The sequence below is a fragment of the Dreissena polymorpha genome, chromosome 11, assembly GCF_020536995.1.
Source record: "Dreissena polymorpha isolate Duluth1 chromosome 11, UMN_Dpol_1.0, whole genome shotgun sequence".
In the NCBI taxonomy this organism is placed as follows: Eukaryota; Metazoa; Mollusca; class Bivalvia; order Myida; family Dreissenidae; genus Dreissena; species Dreissena polymorpha.
In genome coordinates this window covers 73,686,020-73,700,861 of record NC_068365.1, presented here as the reverse complement: position 1 = coordinate 73,700,861, position 14,842 = coordinate 73,686,020, and the positions used below count along the sequence as shown (strand labels likewise).

The 14,842-nt window shown below is 34.5% G+C and overlaps 1 protein-coding gene across 1 annotated transcript; it reads left to right on the top strand.

Annotated features, from left to right (window-relative positions):
- Positions 1-2,171: 2,171 nt before the first annotated feature.
- LOC127849936 (uncharacterized) lies at positions 2,172-13,382 on the top strand. The gene is made up of 3 exons (XM_052382679.1): positions 2,172-2,280; positions 6,080-6,210; positions 12,981-13,382. Exons 1-3 carry the CDS (start codon positions 2,172-2,174, stop codon positions 13,380-13,382), a joined length of 642 nt encoding a protein of 213 aa, XP_052238639.1.
- Positions 13,383-14,842: the final 1,460 nt, after the last annotated feature.

Here is a 14,842-nt window from a genome sequence, read left to right as displayed (position 1 = left end):
AATGATGCTCATGTTGAGTCGGTGTATAAAGATTTGTCATATAGGTCAGAGTAACGTAATATTTCTGCACATGTTTAGAGGGAGCGTCTCTACAGCAACAGATACAGAAAATGAAAAAAAGTGTTTAACATCATACCCAGCGCCAATTTACACAGGTTATAAGAGAAGCAAGCTGATTGTACACAATGGAATTCCGTTACATCCTTTCTTTGCCTATACAACAAACACAACTCTATATTTTGGTACTAGCCGCTGGGACTCACATACCGGCTGTCCGTTTAGTATTATGCTTATATCCTAACAACCATCATAAAATATACATCACATAATAGAACACATGATAATAAAATTACTCGGTCGTCATACCGTATTTTTATATATTAATTTTGTTCGATATCAACTATTCAATTCCATATATCATTTCCATAATATTAAATATTCACAATTTACTCTAAAAATAACATGTACACCGTACGAGTTCCCAAAGCTGAACGACAAAAACTGACCACTGTTACATTTAAATGTACGAATATATTCGTGCTTCTACAGCGGCAAATATATATTTAAAGAAAAGTAATTTTAGTCTAATAAAATAAATTATAAACGCCGACAATTATATGTATTGCCCTTTTGTTACTTTTTGTGTGTAGAGCACACTTCTATTAACATCCTAGTACATAACAAAACAAACATGGTATATCAACACATATATGAATTAATAGAAAGATAAAGAAAAAAGTGCAGAGTAAAAGGACGGTAACGTTTTTGATGTGTTTGGAGATATCACCCATGGCTTATCTTTTTGTGCAGCACTTTACTTTAAAGTGGCATTTTATTGTGCAAATCGTAACTCGAACAATATCGAATGGATTCAACTGATACATGCTACCGGATGGCTTCAAGTCGTGGTTCAATTGTCATAAATCTGCCCTCAATATGTACGGAATCATAACCATTTGGTTAATGTTCTTTTGCGGAGAATAACTCCAACCATATTAAATGGATTTACAATTTATAGAGCTATATTAGGGGAGGTGCAGAGGTAAATCACCATAATAACTTCAATATTTTAGAGTTTTTGTTCATGGCTTATTTCTCGTGTGAAAACCCGAACTACAGGGTGTGATTTAAATAGAGTAGAGAGTAAGATATTACTATGGAGTACTGAAGCATTTCATGTGATACTTCATGTAAGTATGTTCGTTGATTTACTCTCGCGAGTAAATATGAAGTCCCATAAAGCATCAGAAAGAGATGCGTCTTTAGGTTCCTACCTTCCTACATTTCCTGGATGTTTCGACAGCAAACCAAAATCATCCTCAAACTAACACGCGTTTCCTTGAATATATATCACACTTATTTATAAGATATAAGTTTGCTCAAACATAATGGCAACGACTGGATTCGGCCTGGAACTCAATTAGTGATCAATAGATATAATTCAAGTCAGACGTTAAATCATTCATAAAATAATATAAAGATATTCAAAATTCTATAAAAAAAATGTTTGCATCTGCTTTATGTATCTATTCTTAATTCTAAAACAAGTTGATATAACATTGAGACTTTTAGGTAAATAAAAACAGCATCAACGGCTTTCGTCACTTGCAGTGAAATACAAGTTTTGATGTTGCTATTGATAATAAGTTTATATGCTTAAATAATTATTTGATTTGTTGGATCATTTGCAGTGTCATTCACCTAATGAACAACGGAGTATGAATTATAATTTGCAATATTATGCAATATTGAATTATGGAATATACGTTTCGCAAAAACATTAATTTGTAATGATTATATCACATGCATTTTGTTTTAAATCATATTACTTTCAGTTTGTTTTTATGTTTCTAACAGAAAATTATCGTGGCTTCAATGATGGCAGCTATTGCGATGCTAATCACTTTGGATCTTCCTGTAACAGTACATGTCCGGATACATGCTACCGTCCAGTGCTTGGAAGAGTTTGCGACGTCTCCAACGGCTCGTGCTATGACTGTGCTAACAACATCTACAATTGGCCATTTTGTAATATGACCTGTCCCAATACATGCGATAATAGGATAGACTTTGTTTTACATATTTTTAACGTTGACAGAACGTGTGACAAATTCAATGGCTCGTGCTCCAAAGGCTGCCGTCACAACAGACTCTATGGGCCTTTTTGTAATATGACGTGTCCAGAAACATGCAAAGAACCGGATTTTGGCAGTCAGTGTGACGACTTCAATGGATCGTGTTCCAACGGCTGTGCTAACGACACCTTCTTTGGGCCTTTTTGTAATATGACGTGTCCCAAAACATGCAAAAAACTGAATTCTGGCAGAAAATGTGACCTCTTCAATGGATCGTGTTCCAACGGGTGTGCTTACGACACATTATTTGGGCCTTTTTGTAATATGACGTGTCCCAAAACATGCACGAAACTGAATTCTGGCAGAAAATGTGACCTCTTCAATGGATCGTGTTCCAACGGGTGTGCTAACGACACATTATTTGGGCCTTTTTGTAATATGACGTGTCCCAAAACATGCAAAGAACTGAATTCTGGCAGAAAATGTGACCTCTTCATTGGATCGTGTTCCAACGGGTGTGCTAACGACACATTATTTGGGCCTTTTTGTAATATGACGTGTCCCAAAACATGCAAAGAACCGAATTTTGGCAGAAAATGTGACCTCTTCAATGGATCGTGTTCCAACGGGTGTGCTAACGACACATTATTTGGGCCTTTTTGTAATATGACGTGTCCCAAAACATGCAAAGAAGCGAATTTCGGCAGAAAATGTGACGACTTCAATGGCTCGTGTTCCAACGGGTGTGCCAACGTCACTTTCTTTGGGCCTTTTTGTAATATGGCGTGTCCCAAAACATGCAAAGAGCCTAATTTTGACATAGACAGAAAGTGTGACGTATTCGATGGCTCGTGTTCCAAAGGATGTGCTGACAGCAATAACTATGGGCCTTTTTGTAATATGACGTGTCCCAATACATGCAAAGAGCCGACGCTTGACATAGGAAGAAGGTGTGACGTATTCAATGGCTCATGTGTAAACGGCTGTGCTGACAGCAATAACTATGGGCGGTTTTGTAATATGACGTGTTCTTATACTTGTAATAAGGCGAATAACAGAGTATGTGACGAAATGGATGGCTCATGTAACAACGGCTGTGCTAACAACAGCTACTATCTGCCTTTTTGTAATATGACTTGTCCGGATACGTGTAATAAAGCAAAAGGCAGAGTATGTGACGTTATTGATGGCTCATGTTCCAACGGATGTGCTAACAACAGCTACTATCTGCCTTATTGTAATCTGACGTGTCCGGATACGTGCAATAAGGCGATTGGAAGAGTATGTGACGTAATTGATGGCTCATGTTCCAACGGATGTGCTAACAACAGCTACTATCTGCCTTATTGTAATCTGACGTGTCCTGATACGTGCAATAAGGCGATTGGCAGAGTATGTGACGCCATTGATGGCTCTTGTTACGAAGGCTGTGTCGACAACTACTTCGGAAAATTGTGTACAAAGACGTGCCCGCATACATGCAAACATACTATTGGCAGAGTGTGTGACGGTTTCAATGGCTCGTGTTTGCATGGATGTGTCGATAACTTTTATGGGACTTATTGCAATATGACGTGTCCGAATACATGCTTCAATGCGACTGGAAGAGTATGTGACGTCTTCAATGGCTCGTGTCTAAACGGCTGTGCTAACAACGAGTACTATGGGCCTTTTTGTAACATGACCTATCCGAATACATGCTTCAATGCGACTGGAAGAGTATGTGACGTCTTTAACAGCTCGTGTTCTCAAGGATGTGCACACAAATTGTACGGCTCTCACTGCGATAGGATTTGCCCGAAAAATTGCAGAAACATTGCTGATATGCCGTCGTGTTATTTTGTAGATGGAACTTGCCTGGCGGTAAGAATCAATGTCTGCATGACACCTTTACACTGACCGTTACATGTATGTCTTCAAAGATACGTGCTAACATATTTTGGAATTGAATCTTAGCAGTATGTGTTTAATAACAAGATCATAATTAATGAACAGAAATAATGAAAAAAGAGTGCACATTCTGATTGATTTAAACTTATGTTGTATCATGAATCATGTGTCATTAAACGGTTATAGAAATCCATATTGTTATATAGCGAAATGCATTTTAAATGAAATATAATAAGTAATTGACGTTCTGTACACAAGTTTAACGAAAAAACAACAACTAGAAACATTCCGAAAAATGTGTTTGTTAGATGTTTATAAAGCTACACAATTTATCAATGCCCATTGATAAAAATGCACTTTCATCTTGTTGCTATTTGCTGAGTGTTTGGCTTTGCTAACTGGAGTAGAAAGTTCTTTTATATTGTAATGTCTTGAACCAGAAAAGTGTTAAGGTATTAAACGTGTTTTGTGTGTTGTTATGAATGTTGCAGGGATGTCTGGATGGATTCTTTGGACTGAAATGTTTAGATATGTGCCATTATTGTGTAAATAATACATGTAACCAAGAAGACGGTGTTTGCATTGAAGGATGCGCTGAGGGACATGGGCATGACGTTGATGTTTTAAAGTGCTTTAATGGTAATGTATTGATATGTTATTGTTTTATTTGCACCGGGAAAGTATTTGTACAGGGATCACGAACGGAGCGGTATCCCGATCGTAAATGTAATGTTATGTATCCTGTCATGGCAATATTGTTGTGTATTGTATTTTTGCATATTCCAACTAACATTGCTTAAACGTTGGTTTTTGATTGTATTCTGTTAATATGAGTGTAACATTTTATAACATTAACATATAATATATTTGAAACAATTTATCGAACGTATCCTACTATATTTGCTGGTCAATGATAGAATCTATATATAAATGTAAATTAAAATCAAAGCTTCCATAAATCTATTACTGTTTGCGGTCTTGGATTCAAATACTGGCAATAAATAATTAAATGCATCTGTGTAAGAGGTAGTTGATACATTTTGCTAAGCTTGGCCGTATACAGCATGGTGTTTATTTAACACAAATCCATTGATTTTGTATGCAAACAATAACAAACAATAACGTTTATAGTACATAGAAATATGGTTAATACATATTTTAAAATTGTCGTAAACTGGTCTTGATTTGAACAATCATGCCGCATTTTCTGATGGTTTGGTAATCAAACCTTCAAACAAATTAACGTGTGTAATTGCCTGATCAGGGACTTATTCTTGTTGATGTTAACTAGATCCACCACACTTCCCCATCATCACACCATTCCCCGTACCTACACTAGTTGGAATGATTGGCGGAGTAGTTGGAGGGGTTGTTGTGGTAGTTGGGGCCGCGGCATTCATCGTCCATCGAAACAGACGGTGGGTGGACTCAATCAATGTTTTAATTAGATGTGTTACATTTATTTGCATGAAATATTGTCAACGTTTCTATAATTCAGGCGCAGCACAAAACATCTATAAATTGTATTGTTTTGTCACCGATTACATTGCTTCTATCAAACATTTTATTATAACAAAATGTTATCATTGTAATTTAGTATAAAACACCATCAAAAGAAAAATGTTAATCGGTTAAAAGGATATAGGCATATAAGCGGTATTTACCATATGCCAATGCACAATGGTCTGGTTTGGGTGTAAATACTTTGCAAAACATACGCCTGTAAACATAACAAAATCAAATATCATATGACTTATATTTTCAGACGAAATGCGTCAAGACAATCTCAATCAATTGCAGGATTACAAATGGAAATAATGGTCAATTCTACGAACGTGACTTGTAAGTCTTATGTTTAAAAAATAATATATAAATATATTTATTTCACTCGCTTCTGGTGCCTAATTATATACATGTATATAAACATAAAATACTAGATACAGGTCTAGATAGTTGCTCATTTTTTGTTTTAAACTTGCTACGACGATCGTCGTTAAGGTAAGAACATATAATAATATAATAATACTTTTCTTACATAAGCTAGCAAATCATTGCAACTTAAAGCAAATTAATTATTAAACGCTTACAATGTGCACGTATATTTCATCAACTAGCTTGCGACAACACAACTCACGGTTCAGACGAAGTGAAATCAGTCGAATCGAATCGAACTGACAGCTTCATGAATGGTTCAGACGAGGTGAAATCGGAACGACCTGACAGCATGATGTATGGTTCAGACGAAGTGGAATAGGTCGAATCGAAATAAATTGAAAACAACTAGCTGTTTTTCAGATGGAGTGAAATATGGACAGACGACACAAACATGTGTGATTATCTAATGGCATGGGTAGTTGTTAAAACTCTGTTTCGAAGGAAGCGAAAAAGACAAAATATTATAACACGCTTTGATTGAAACATGATAGCGATGGGTCCCACTTTGAAACTCTTGTCCTCGTCCATTTCAGCGGTACATTATTTTATACGTTTCATTAAATCTTAATCCAATGATGAAACAATTTAAAATATGACCCAAGAACTTGACCATGGGTTTTTGTACATGCTTCATAATATAAATACATATGCTATATTGTCTACTTTTAACTCAATACCCAGTCATTCAGTGTTACCATTTACTAAATAACGTTTGCACTTAAATACCTTCAAGTCAAAAGTTTTCATTAAATAGGTTAATGTGAAATGTATAGTTTTTGAAGGTATTAAAAGTGGAGGACTTTAAATCATCTGTTTATTTTTTCATTTAACACTTTATAACTAGAAGTTCTTCATTAATATATTTACATACTCTTTCTTCATTTTCGCTTTCATATGAAGTTTGTTTAAGTGTTGAGTGAAATTTGGATGCGAAATACAATTACACTGTCTGATTTAATATCATTGTCTTCCAGAGTATTCTCTTTTCGCATATAAATCAGTTACACAATTATTAGAAAAAGTAACATGCTTGTCAAATTATGTACCTCTCCTACAGGCTGATTACATTATACTGATACTACAAATTATGAAGGAATAAAAGTGAATATAAACGTTTATTTATGTTACAAAATTAACATGCTTCTTAAACTTTTCATCTGTATGAAAAATAAATTATATAACACAATTTATTCTGTAAATAAAAACTAACGTATGTGTTAACCTTATCAAATTTAGACAGACACATTACTATTTTCATTTAATGATCCTAATTTGATGTGAACATGCAAGTAAATAGATATTGTCACTTCTGCATTATAGTTATTGATTTTCTAACACTATTAATAATGCCGTTTATTACATTAACTGGCATATCTCACTTATACCTTATCTATGTTTATGTTATAAGTTTATGCAAATTAAGCAAAACTGTTTTAGTAATCACCTGTTAAAACATGTGTACTTCAATTACATGTATTAATCCTAAATAGACGTTGTCATTTATTTGTTTAGGCTTTGATCAATGTGTATGAAACTAATATGGTTTTTTTCCATGTTAATCTGAAAATATTTGAAAAAAAAAGATATGTTCATTTCCTGTTAATCTGAAAATAGTTGGAAAAATATCGTATTTGTTACCGCCTCTGATTGTTTTTGCAAACTTAATTGTGCAAAGCTTAAACCAACAGTCGCATTACCAGTATTATTGATATGTTAGTAATGCTACATTAACATGTAAATATTTGTAAAAAGTCATTGTCAATTAAACAAAATTGTTATGAACTTATGATCTCATGAAAATAACAATAATCTTCCATAAGAATTCTAAACTTAGTACATTAAGTGTTGTATATGTAATGAATAAAACAAAGTTATTTATTTCTTAATAACATTGTATTGGCTTGTATCTGCATTTAAAATGCGTTGAATGAGACAACAGAAATATAATACATTGTGTTAATTAAAAATTAAATCTATTTTATGAATTTTAATAACATTGTATTGATAGATATCTGCTCTAAAAAATACTACGAAAAATGCTTTATGTAAACATAGCTTTTCGAAAAATAATTCTGATGTTAACTATTTGCTGATTGCATATGTTCGTTTATCTTTTTGATGTTTCGCCCAGCTGCCGTTACAAATATTGTCATTTTTACTTTTATGTTGTTCTTTGTTAATTGTGTATTTTTGTTGTTTCTGTTTACTATATGTAGATCTTGCCTTTTGCGTTTGTACAGACGAACTTGCTTATATATTCATAATATTCCAATTTTTCGTTCTAAATGTAAATGTGTTCCATATAAATATTATCTTCACTCTGCAAGGGCGTCCACAGTAATTTAAAAAAGATAAACAGTATTTCAATATTTAAAAGAAACAAATTGTGACATATTCTGTATTTAAGATACACATTTTATATGCGAAAAATATAAAACAATTTACTCTGAATGGGGGCGGAATGTTTTATGAGTTATGGCTCATCTAACTTCCGTGGTGTTGCAATTTTCCGTACAAAGAAACTAGAGTACAAAGTACATAAAGGTTATTATGATGACCAAGGTAATTTTATTCTGCTGGATATAAATCTAGGAGAAACCAGACTACCCATTATAACTTTAAACAGACCAAACGCTGATACCCGGAATGTTTTTGCAATATTTTCCAAAACGATTGACACGATTAGTAATGATTCCTTCCATTATACTTTGGATCTTTTCAGAGTTTGATGTCCGGTCCTGGACGGTATACACGGAGAATAACAAGCCCCTTACAGCAAGCGAGGCTTGTTTTTTTTGTATCGTCGCTTTTATCTCCAGCAGTCCTCGACGTAAAAATTATACCTAGCTCTTAATCTTATCACTCGATTGCAATCATGTCGTTACACTTTATTAATTTTAACCATGACAAAGGTCTATGGAAGCATAATAATAGTCTCTTAGGTGACATCGAATACTTAAACAATATTGTGGTAAAATTTAGCTTTTGCTGACCTTTATTACTTACTTTATTTTGTCATATCACACGAATCTGATATGCCATTATGTTCCAAAAAGATAGTCTATACGAAACTTTGTAATAGTTAACTCCCTTTTTTAACCTGCTGACTCAGGTTCCCTAATCTATTTTTAGTTCAGCTCTGGAATTGTTTAGACCCCATGGTTTCAAAACACGTAAAGGGTAAATACTTAAAAATGCATATTTTTCTGGTATAATGACATATTTTTGCTAAGTTGTAATTTCCTGTGTAAATCTGTACTTATTGTATTGTCACATTTGTTACCAGTATGTCATAATAAATTATTAATGGGAACTTTTACTGATAAGTCTTCTTTGAGAAAACCCCTGCAGAGTTCCAAAGAGCTATGATAATGATTTTTTTTATTATTGGTGTGTTTTGATAGCTGAATGCATGTGGAGCTTGCATATATTACTAGACGTATGTTTGTTATGTTCAATTTAAATAACATTGTTGATTTGAGTGTTTTATTATATTTATAGTCTATGAGTAGAGATTATATTTTTAACCAATCAAAATGTCTGTAAATGGATTGTTCTGAGGGAAAATAGAATGTTCTGCCAGTGATCTCAGAACTGTATATAATCAGCTGTTTAGGCTGTATTAGAAGTTCTTGATGCTTTCTTGAAAAGGTAACAACTCTCGGTAAAATGTGGGAAATTTTATAAATAAATAATTAATTAAACTCTAAATTATTGTAAGACCAGCATCATGACATTTTGGCATTATTTTCCAAATTATTCTCATTTTTTAGCTAATTTTTTTTTTTTTTTTCTAAATTAGAAAGACTCTTTTGATTCAAATATTTTGTAAATTCTTCTTATTTTTTATATTTGAGTCACTGGAGTTTTTCACTCTCCATAAATTGTGTTCTTATAGATTAAGTTAGACTTATTTTCTGAACTAAATGTTTGAAGCAACTTCTAGACTAACATTAACTAATAATCAAATCATTTTTTTTGACAGATTGTGAATTTTTTCTTACATTCATGAAGGTATTTGCTGTATTTTGTTCATTTTTAATGATACTTAGATTCTTTAGACTTGGCTTGTATCTGTTCTTCATTGTTTGTCATTGTTCTTCATTTTCCTTGTTCTAAGAATAAAAGTTAGTTATTTTCGTAAAGGCTGCTATTGTTTTCATAGACTATAGATTATTTGTTTGAGTGTATTCTGGCGTATCTTACTGGACGTCTTTAGTTAATTAAATTACAACCAGTCAGTGGTGTCATCCTGACCGGAAATAAGCGTTCTTTAATGAGACTCAATAAATCTTTCCGTATTACATAAGAGCTCACAAAGTTACATAACTCGTAACCGTCCCGTGACCGGTTCGCTTGCGTAAGCGAACGAGACCGCACTACCACACTATTAATACTAAAATAAACGAAATAACACAACAATACATGGGCCTGGTGTATAATTTCGATAACATGTCCGAAAGAGATCAAAATAAACAATTGGCGCTTGACGATCAAATTTTTCTTTATACTTTATTAATGGAAATAAAGAGCAAAGCATTATCCTGCAGCATCTATGAAAAGAAGTCTGCAGACACTCGTGAACAACAATAAACACTTAAAATCCAAAATCTAGAAGAAAAAAACAGTCAAATATTGTTCAATATATTAACATTTTAAAAGCTGAACTTCAAACAATATATGATGACAAAACTGAAAGGTATATATTATAAGGTCTAGAGCTTACTGTTTGACGTGTATCGCGAAAAATATCGTGTGTCGCTTCGTGTAACGCGCAAAATATCGTGTGTCGCTTTGAGTATCGCGCAAAATATCGTGTGTCGCTTCGTGTTTCGTATGTCGCCCTTTGAACACGAGACACGATATATTTGGCGATACTCAAAGCGACACACGATATTTTGCGCGATACACGAAGCCACACGCCATATTTACCACGATATATCGCCTTTTGGGCTACCTACACAACGGCGATATTCTGTGGTACATTCTAGCGCGTCGCTTAGTGCATCGCGCAAAATATCGTGTGTCGCTTCGTGGGTCGCGCAGAATATCGTGTATCGCTTCGTGTGTCGCCCTTGATGAAAGAAAGGCGAGATTACAGACGGTACTATCCGGATCCCGTACCATAAAGACATTTTGAACTCGAATCAGATTAATCTTAAATACGAGTGTGTTCGTAAAAATAGCATTAAACTGAAGTGTATCCCTGATATGAAAGTTTGAATAACCGAAACAAGAATTTAACCCTTGGTTTTAGTGCAAATATGTGTAACGTCATAAAAAAATTTATTCAACAAGTGAAAGGTACATTTATTTTTATTTTCAAAAAAACAGCGTTGCAAATGGTTTTATGTTGAAAACCAAATATTCTTATTTTGTTTAAATTTGCTTGAAAACAAATTTATAGTTACCTTTACAGCTTAAAAAGTATACCAGTAATGTTATATCAAGTCGTTTAAAATTGCTTGCTCAACATGTGTTTGTTTGTTTTATTATATTTTGTTGAGATCAATGATAAAACGAACCATGATCAACTCAATTGGCTAATGCTTTCACTTCTCTGTTTTCAAAACGTCATTTTTATATTTTTAATACACGGAAATTGGAAATTATAAAGTAATTATAAGACTTGTTAAAGGATAAATATACATTATACGAGTTGTGTACACGGTTCGTTATTTTATGTCATCGTTCCTCAAAAATGTGTAACTCTGTTGCGCTGATCTCCTTCCTACCATTGAGTAATTAAATGGAGTGCTTTTAAATTCCCTTTAATTATTGTTCGATTTGACTTGAAATGCTATGAGATTAATTTATTAACACTTAAATTTATCATGAATATTGCTGGGCCAAGTGTGAGTTTGAGCGCTCTAAAACCGGTTTAAACCTCAAGTGCTTTGCATTGTCCGTTTCAAGGCGTTGACCCCAGCTTTATTCTTCTAGATGTGTTTGTTGTTTCGTGTATGTTGTTTCGTTTTTTAAGGTTCCAATTCTCTTATTTATTTAACAATATACAAGTGCAAAGTAAACACACACGTATTAATATAAACATGCATAATAAAGGCATTCAAAACCGAAACATTCTAACCAAAATAAATAAAAGGTTTGGCATTTACAAATAACGCATTTTATTTTATTTGAATATTATCACAGTGCAAAACTTTGTGTAAGATTTGCTTTTGTTTCCCAAACAACACAACAAAACCAGAAACTTGTAGACAAGTATTACATCACGCTTGAAAGTAGTAGTGGACGTATAAGTAAGCTTCAAATTCACTTTAGTATTCCTTTCAAAACAAAGCAATATAAATATAGTAAGATGTCTTCAACATTATAACGCGAGGTAGGGCAACAGTTTTGACAAATGTTGTCTACAAATAACATATTGCTTTTTTAAAAAAAGACACAAAGACAGAGTAATCTATTAAGATGTAGGAAGCAACATGGAATAGCAGAAAAACTGCGTATAGATGGATATAGGTGTAAAAACATCAACAAATTACATGAACACAATACATCGTTGAGTAAGCTCTAATGTTGTTTCGTATTGTGCCGTTTTCTTTGGCAATTGGTAACTTGCCTTAAATAGAGGACGACGAAACTTTGTATGGTAAGATTTCAATACTGCTCCAGCATCTGGAGTTTCACTTATTTTTATTGTTTTATTTATAATCTATGAATATCTTATTTTGTTCAAACATTATTAAAGATGAGTTGAGATGATTACAGCACCCGGCTATTGATTTGTGTGTGTTTATTTATTTATTAACTTGGCAACGCTTGGCACATCTTTGCGTCTTTTAGTTTTCTTGTTCGTGAGAGAGAGAGAGAGAGAGAGAGAGAGAGAGAGAGAGAGAGAGAAGAGAGAGAGAGAGAGAGAGAGAGAGAGAGAGAGAGAAAGAGAGAGACAGAGAGAGAGACAGAGAGAGAGACAGAGAGAGAGAAAGAGAGAGAGAGAGAGAGAGAGAGAGAGAGAGAGAGAGAGAGAGAGAGAGAGAGAGAGGAGAGAGAGAGAGAGAGAGAGAAGAGAGGAGAGAGAGAAGAGAGTGAGAGAGAGATAGAGGATTGCTTGGACGGAAGCTGGAGGGAGGCTTAGACGGAGGCCTGGAGGGAGGCTTGGAGGGAGGCTTGGAGTTAGAGGGAGGCTTGGAGGGAGGCTTGGAGTTAGAGGAAGGCTATGAGGGAGGCTTAGAGGAAGGCTTGGAAGGAGGCTTAGACGGAGGCCTGGAGGGAGGCTTGAAGTTAGAGGAAGGCTTTGAGGAAGGCTTAGAGGGAGGCTTGGAGGGAGGCTTGGAGGGAGGCTTGGAGGGAGGCTTGGAGTTAGAGGAAGGCTTAGAGGAAGGCTTAGAGGGAGGCTTGGAGGGAGGCTTGGATTTAGAGGAAGGCTTAGAGGGAGGCTTGGAGGGAGGCTTGGAAGGAGGCTTAGACGGAGGCCTGGAGGGAGGCTTGGAAGGAGGCTTGGTGTTAGAGGAAGGCTTTTGAGGAGGCTTGGAGGGACGGAGGGACACAACTCTAATGTTTCCAATGGCGAATAAGCATTGACTGATGCATACATGTGCGTAAAGTGTCGTCCCAGATTAGCCTGTGCAATCCGCACATGATAATTAAGGACGTCACTTTATTCCTTAACTGGATTTTCTCTTTACAGAGACTTCCTTTTAACAAAAAATACAATACAAGCGGAAAGTGTCGTCCCTGATTAGCCTGTGCGGACTGCCAATGCTAATCTGGGACGACACTTTACTCACATCCATTAAGCCCCATTTTCCCACAGAGAGGCTCAAATGGAAAGTTTTCTATTGGGGACTAGATGCTACAGGAATACCGAACAAGGAAGTTGTATTAGATGAGTCATGTGTGAAGTGCTTCCAATTAATGTAAAAGTCATACCAATAAGTGTGTCTTTATGTTATTGGTAATTGTATTTCCATAGCAAGAGAACGCGCTAGAACATTATTCATTATTTACTATAAATGTTACATTTGTTGTATTGGACATTATTTAAAATTGTTAAACGTGTGTTTTAAACATAGGTGTATTGTGTTAGCTATGTATTGCATATACAGATAAATGTAATTACGTGAATACATATGCACTTTTAGGTTCTCAACATTTGGATTATTTCATGGCGAAATCCGAACTATAGCTTGCTAGGCGGACACCATACCCACTACACCATTGAGGATGATTGTGCTGTTGTTCAATTGGTTATTGTTTACACTGACGAGATCTACGTCCCATCTTAACATGATTGATTTTCGACCATTACGGCCCTACAGCTTCAGTTTTCATATTCTAAATTTATGATTGAACACTTAATACTTTATTGAATGTAATAAACATTATAAGCGTGATGACTAAATTATTATTATTTTTTGTTATTTAAAGTGCAATGCACATCTTTTTTATTATAGTTCTGTAGGAATTTCGAAAGTATTTTTATCTTTGATGTCGGTGTCCTACTTTTTCTACAAAATAATGTCCGCATGAAGAAAGTTTAGTTAAACACAGTGTGCACACACATGAATCATTTTATATTTTACATAATATGTCGATGTCATCGTTATCATATTGGTGTTTAGGTGCAGTTTTCCAGTTTATGAAGATGTATGAAGTGTCAACAATAACTAACAATGCGGAAACCACATCAACAATCGAACGCAAGTGGAAAACCATTGTCCAAAAATCAATTGTACTTACTTCTCTTGACTAACGGATATGTTTCGAATTGTAGGTTTCCTGAAAAGAATATTTTGTCCAGTTTGTAAACACACACTGGAAAAACTGTTTGCGGACATTAACTTCGATTTTAATTGAATGGAAATAAAGAAACAAAAACAATGTTGACAAAAGTGTTCTTTGTCATGTACTCAAAGTTGCGACCGTTGTGTTTTAAAGGTGTAAAACGTGGGATTTCACCTTATAGAGAGTTAGAGAGGAGT

Excerpts from the sequence above, each read along its gene's own strand:
- LOC127849936 (XM_052382679.1), top strand. The coding sequence starts at position 2,172 with ATGACGTGTCCAGAAACATGCAAAGAACCGGATTTTGGCAGTCAGTGT. Across the intron at positions 2,281-6,079 it reads CACCTTCTTTGGGCCTTTTT|CTTGCGACAACACAACTCAC; the intron begins GTAATATGACGT and ends TTCATCAACTAG. Across the intron at positions 6,211-12,980 it reads TGATGTATGGTTCAGACGAA|CTGGAGGGAGGCTTAGACGG; the intron begins GTGGAATAGGTC and ends CTTGGACGGAAG.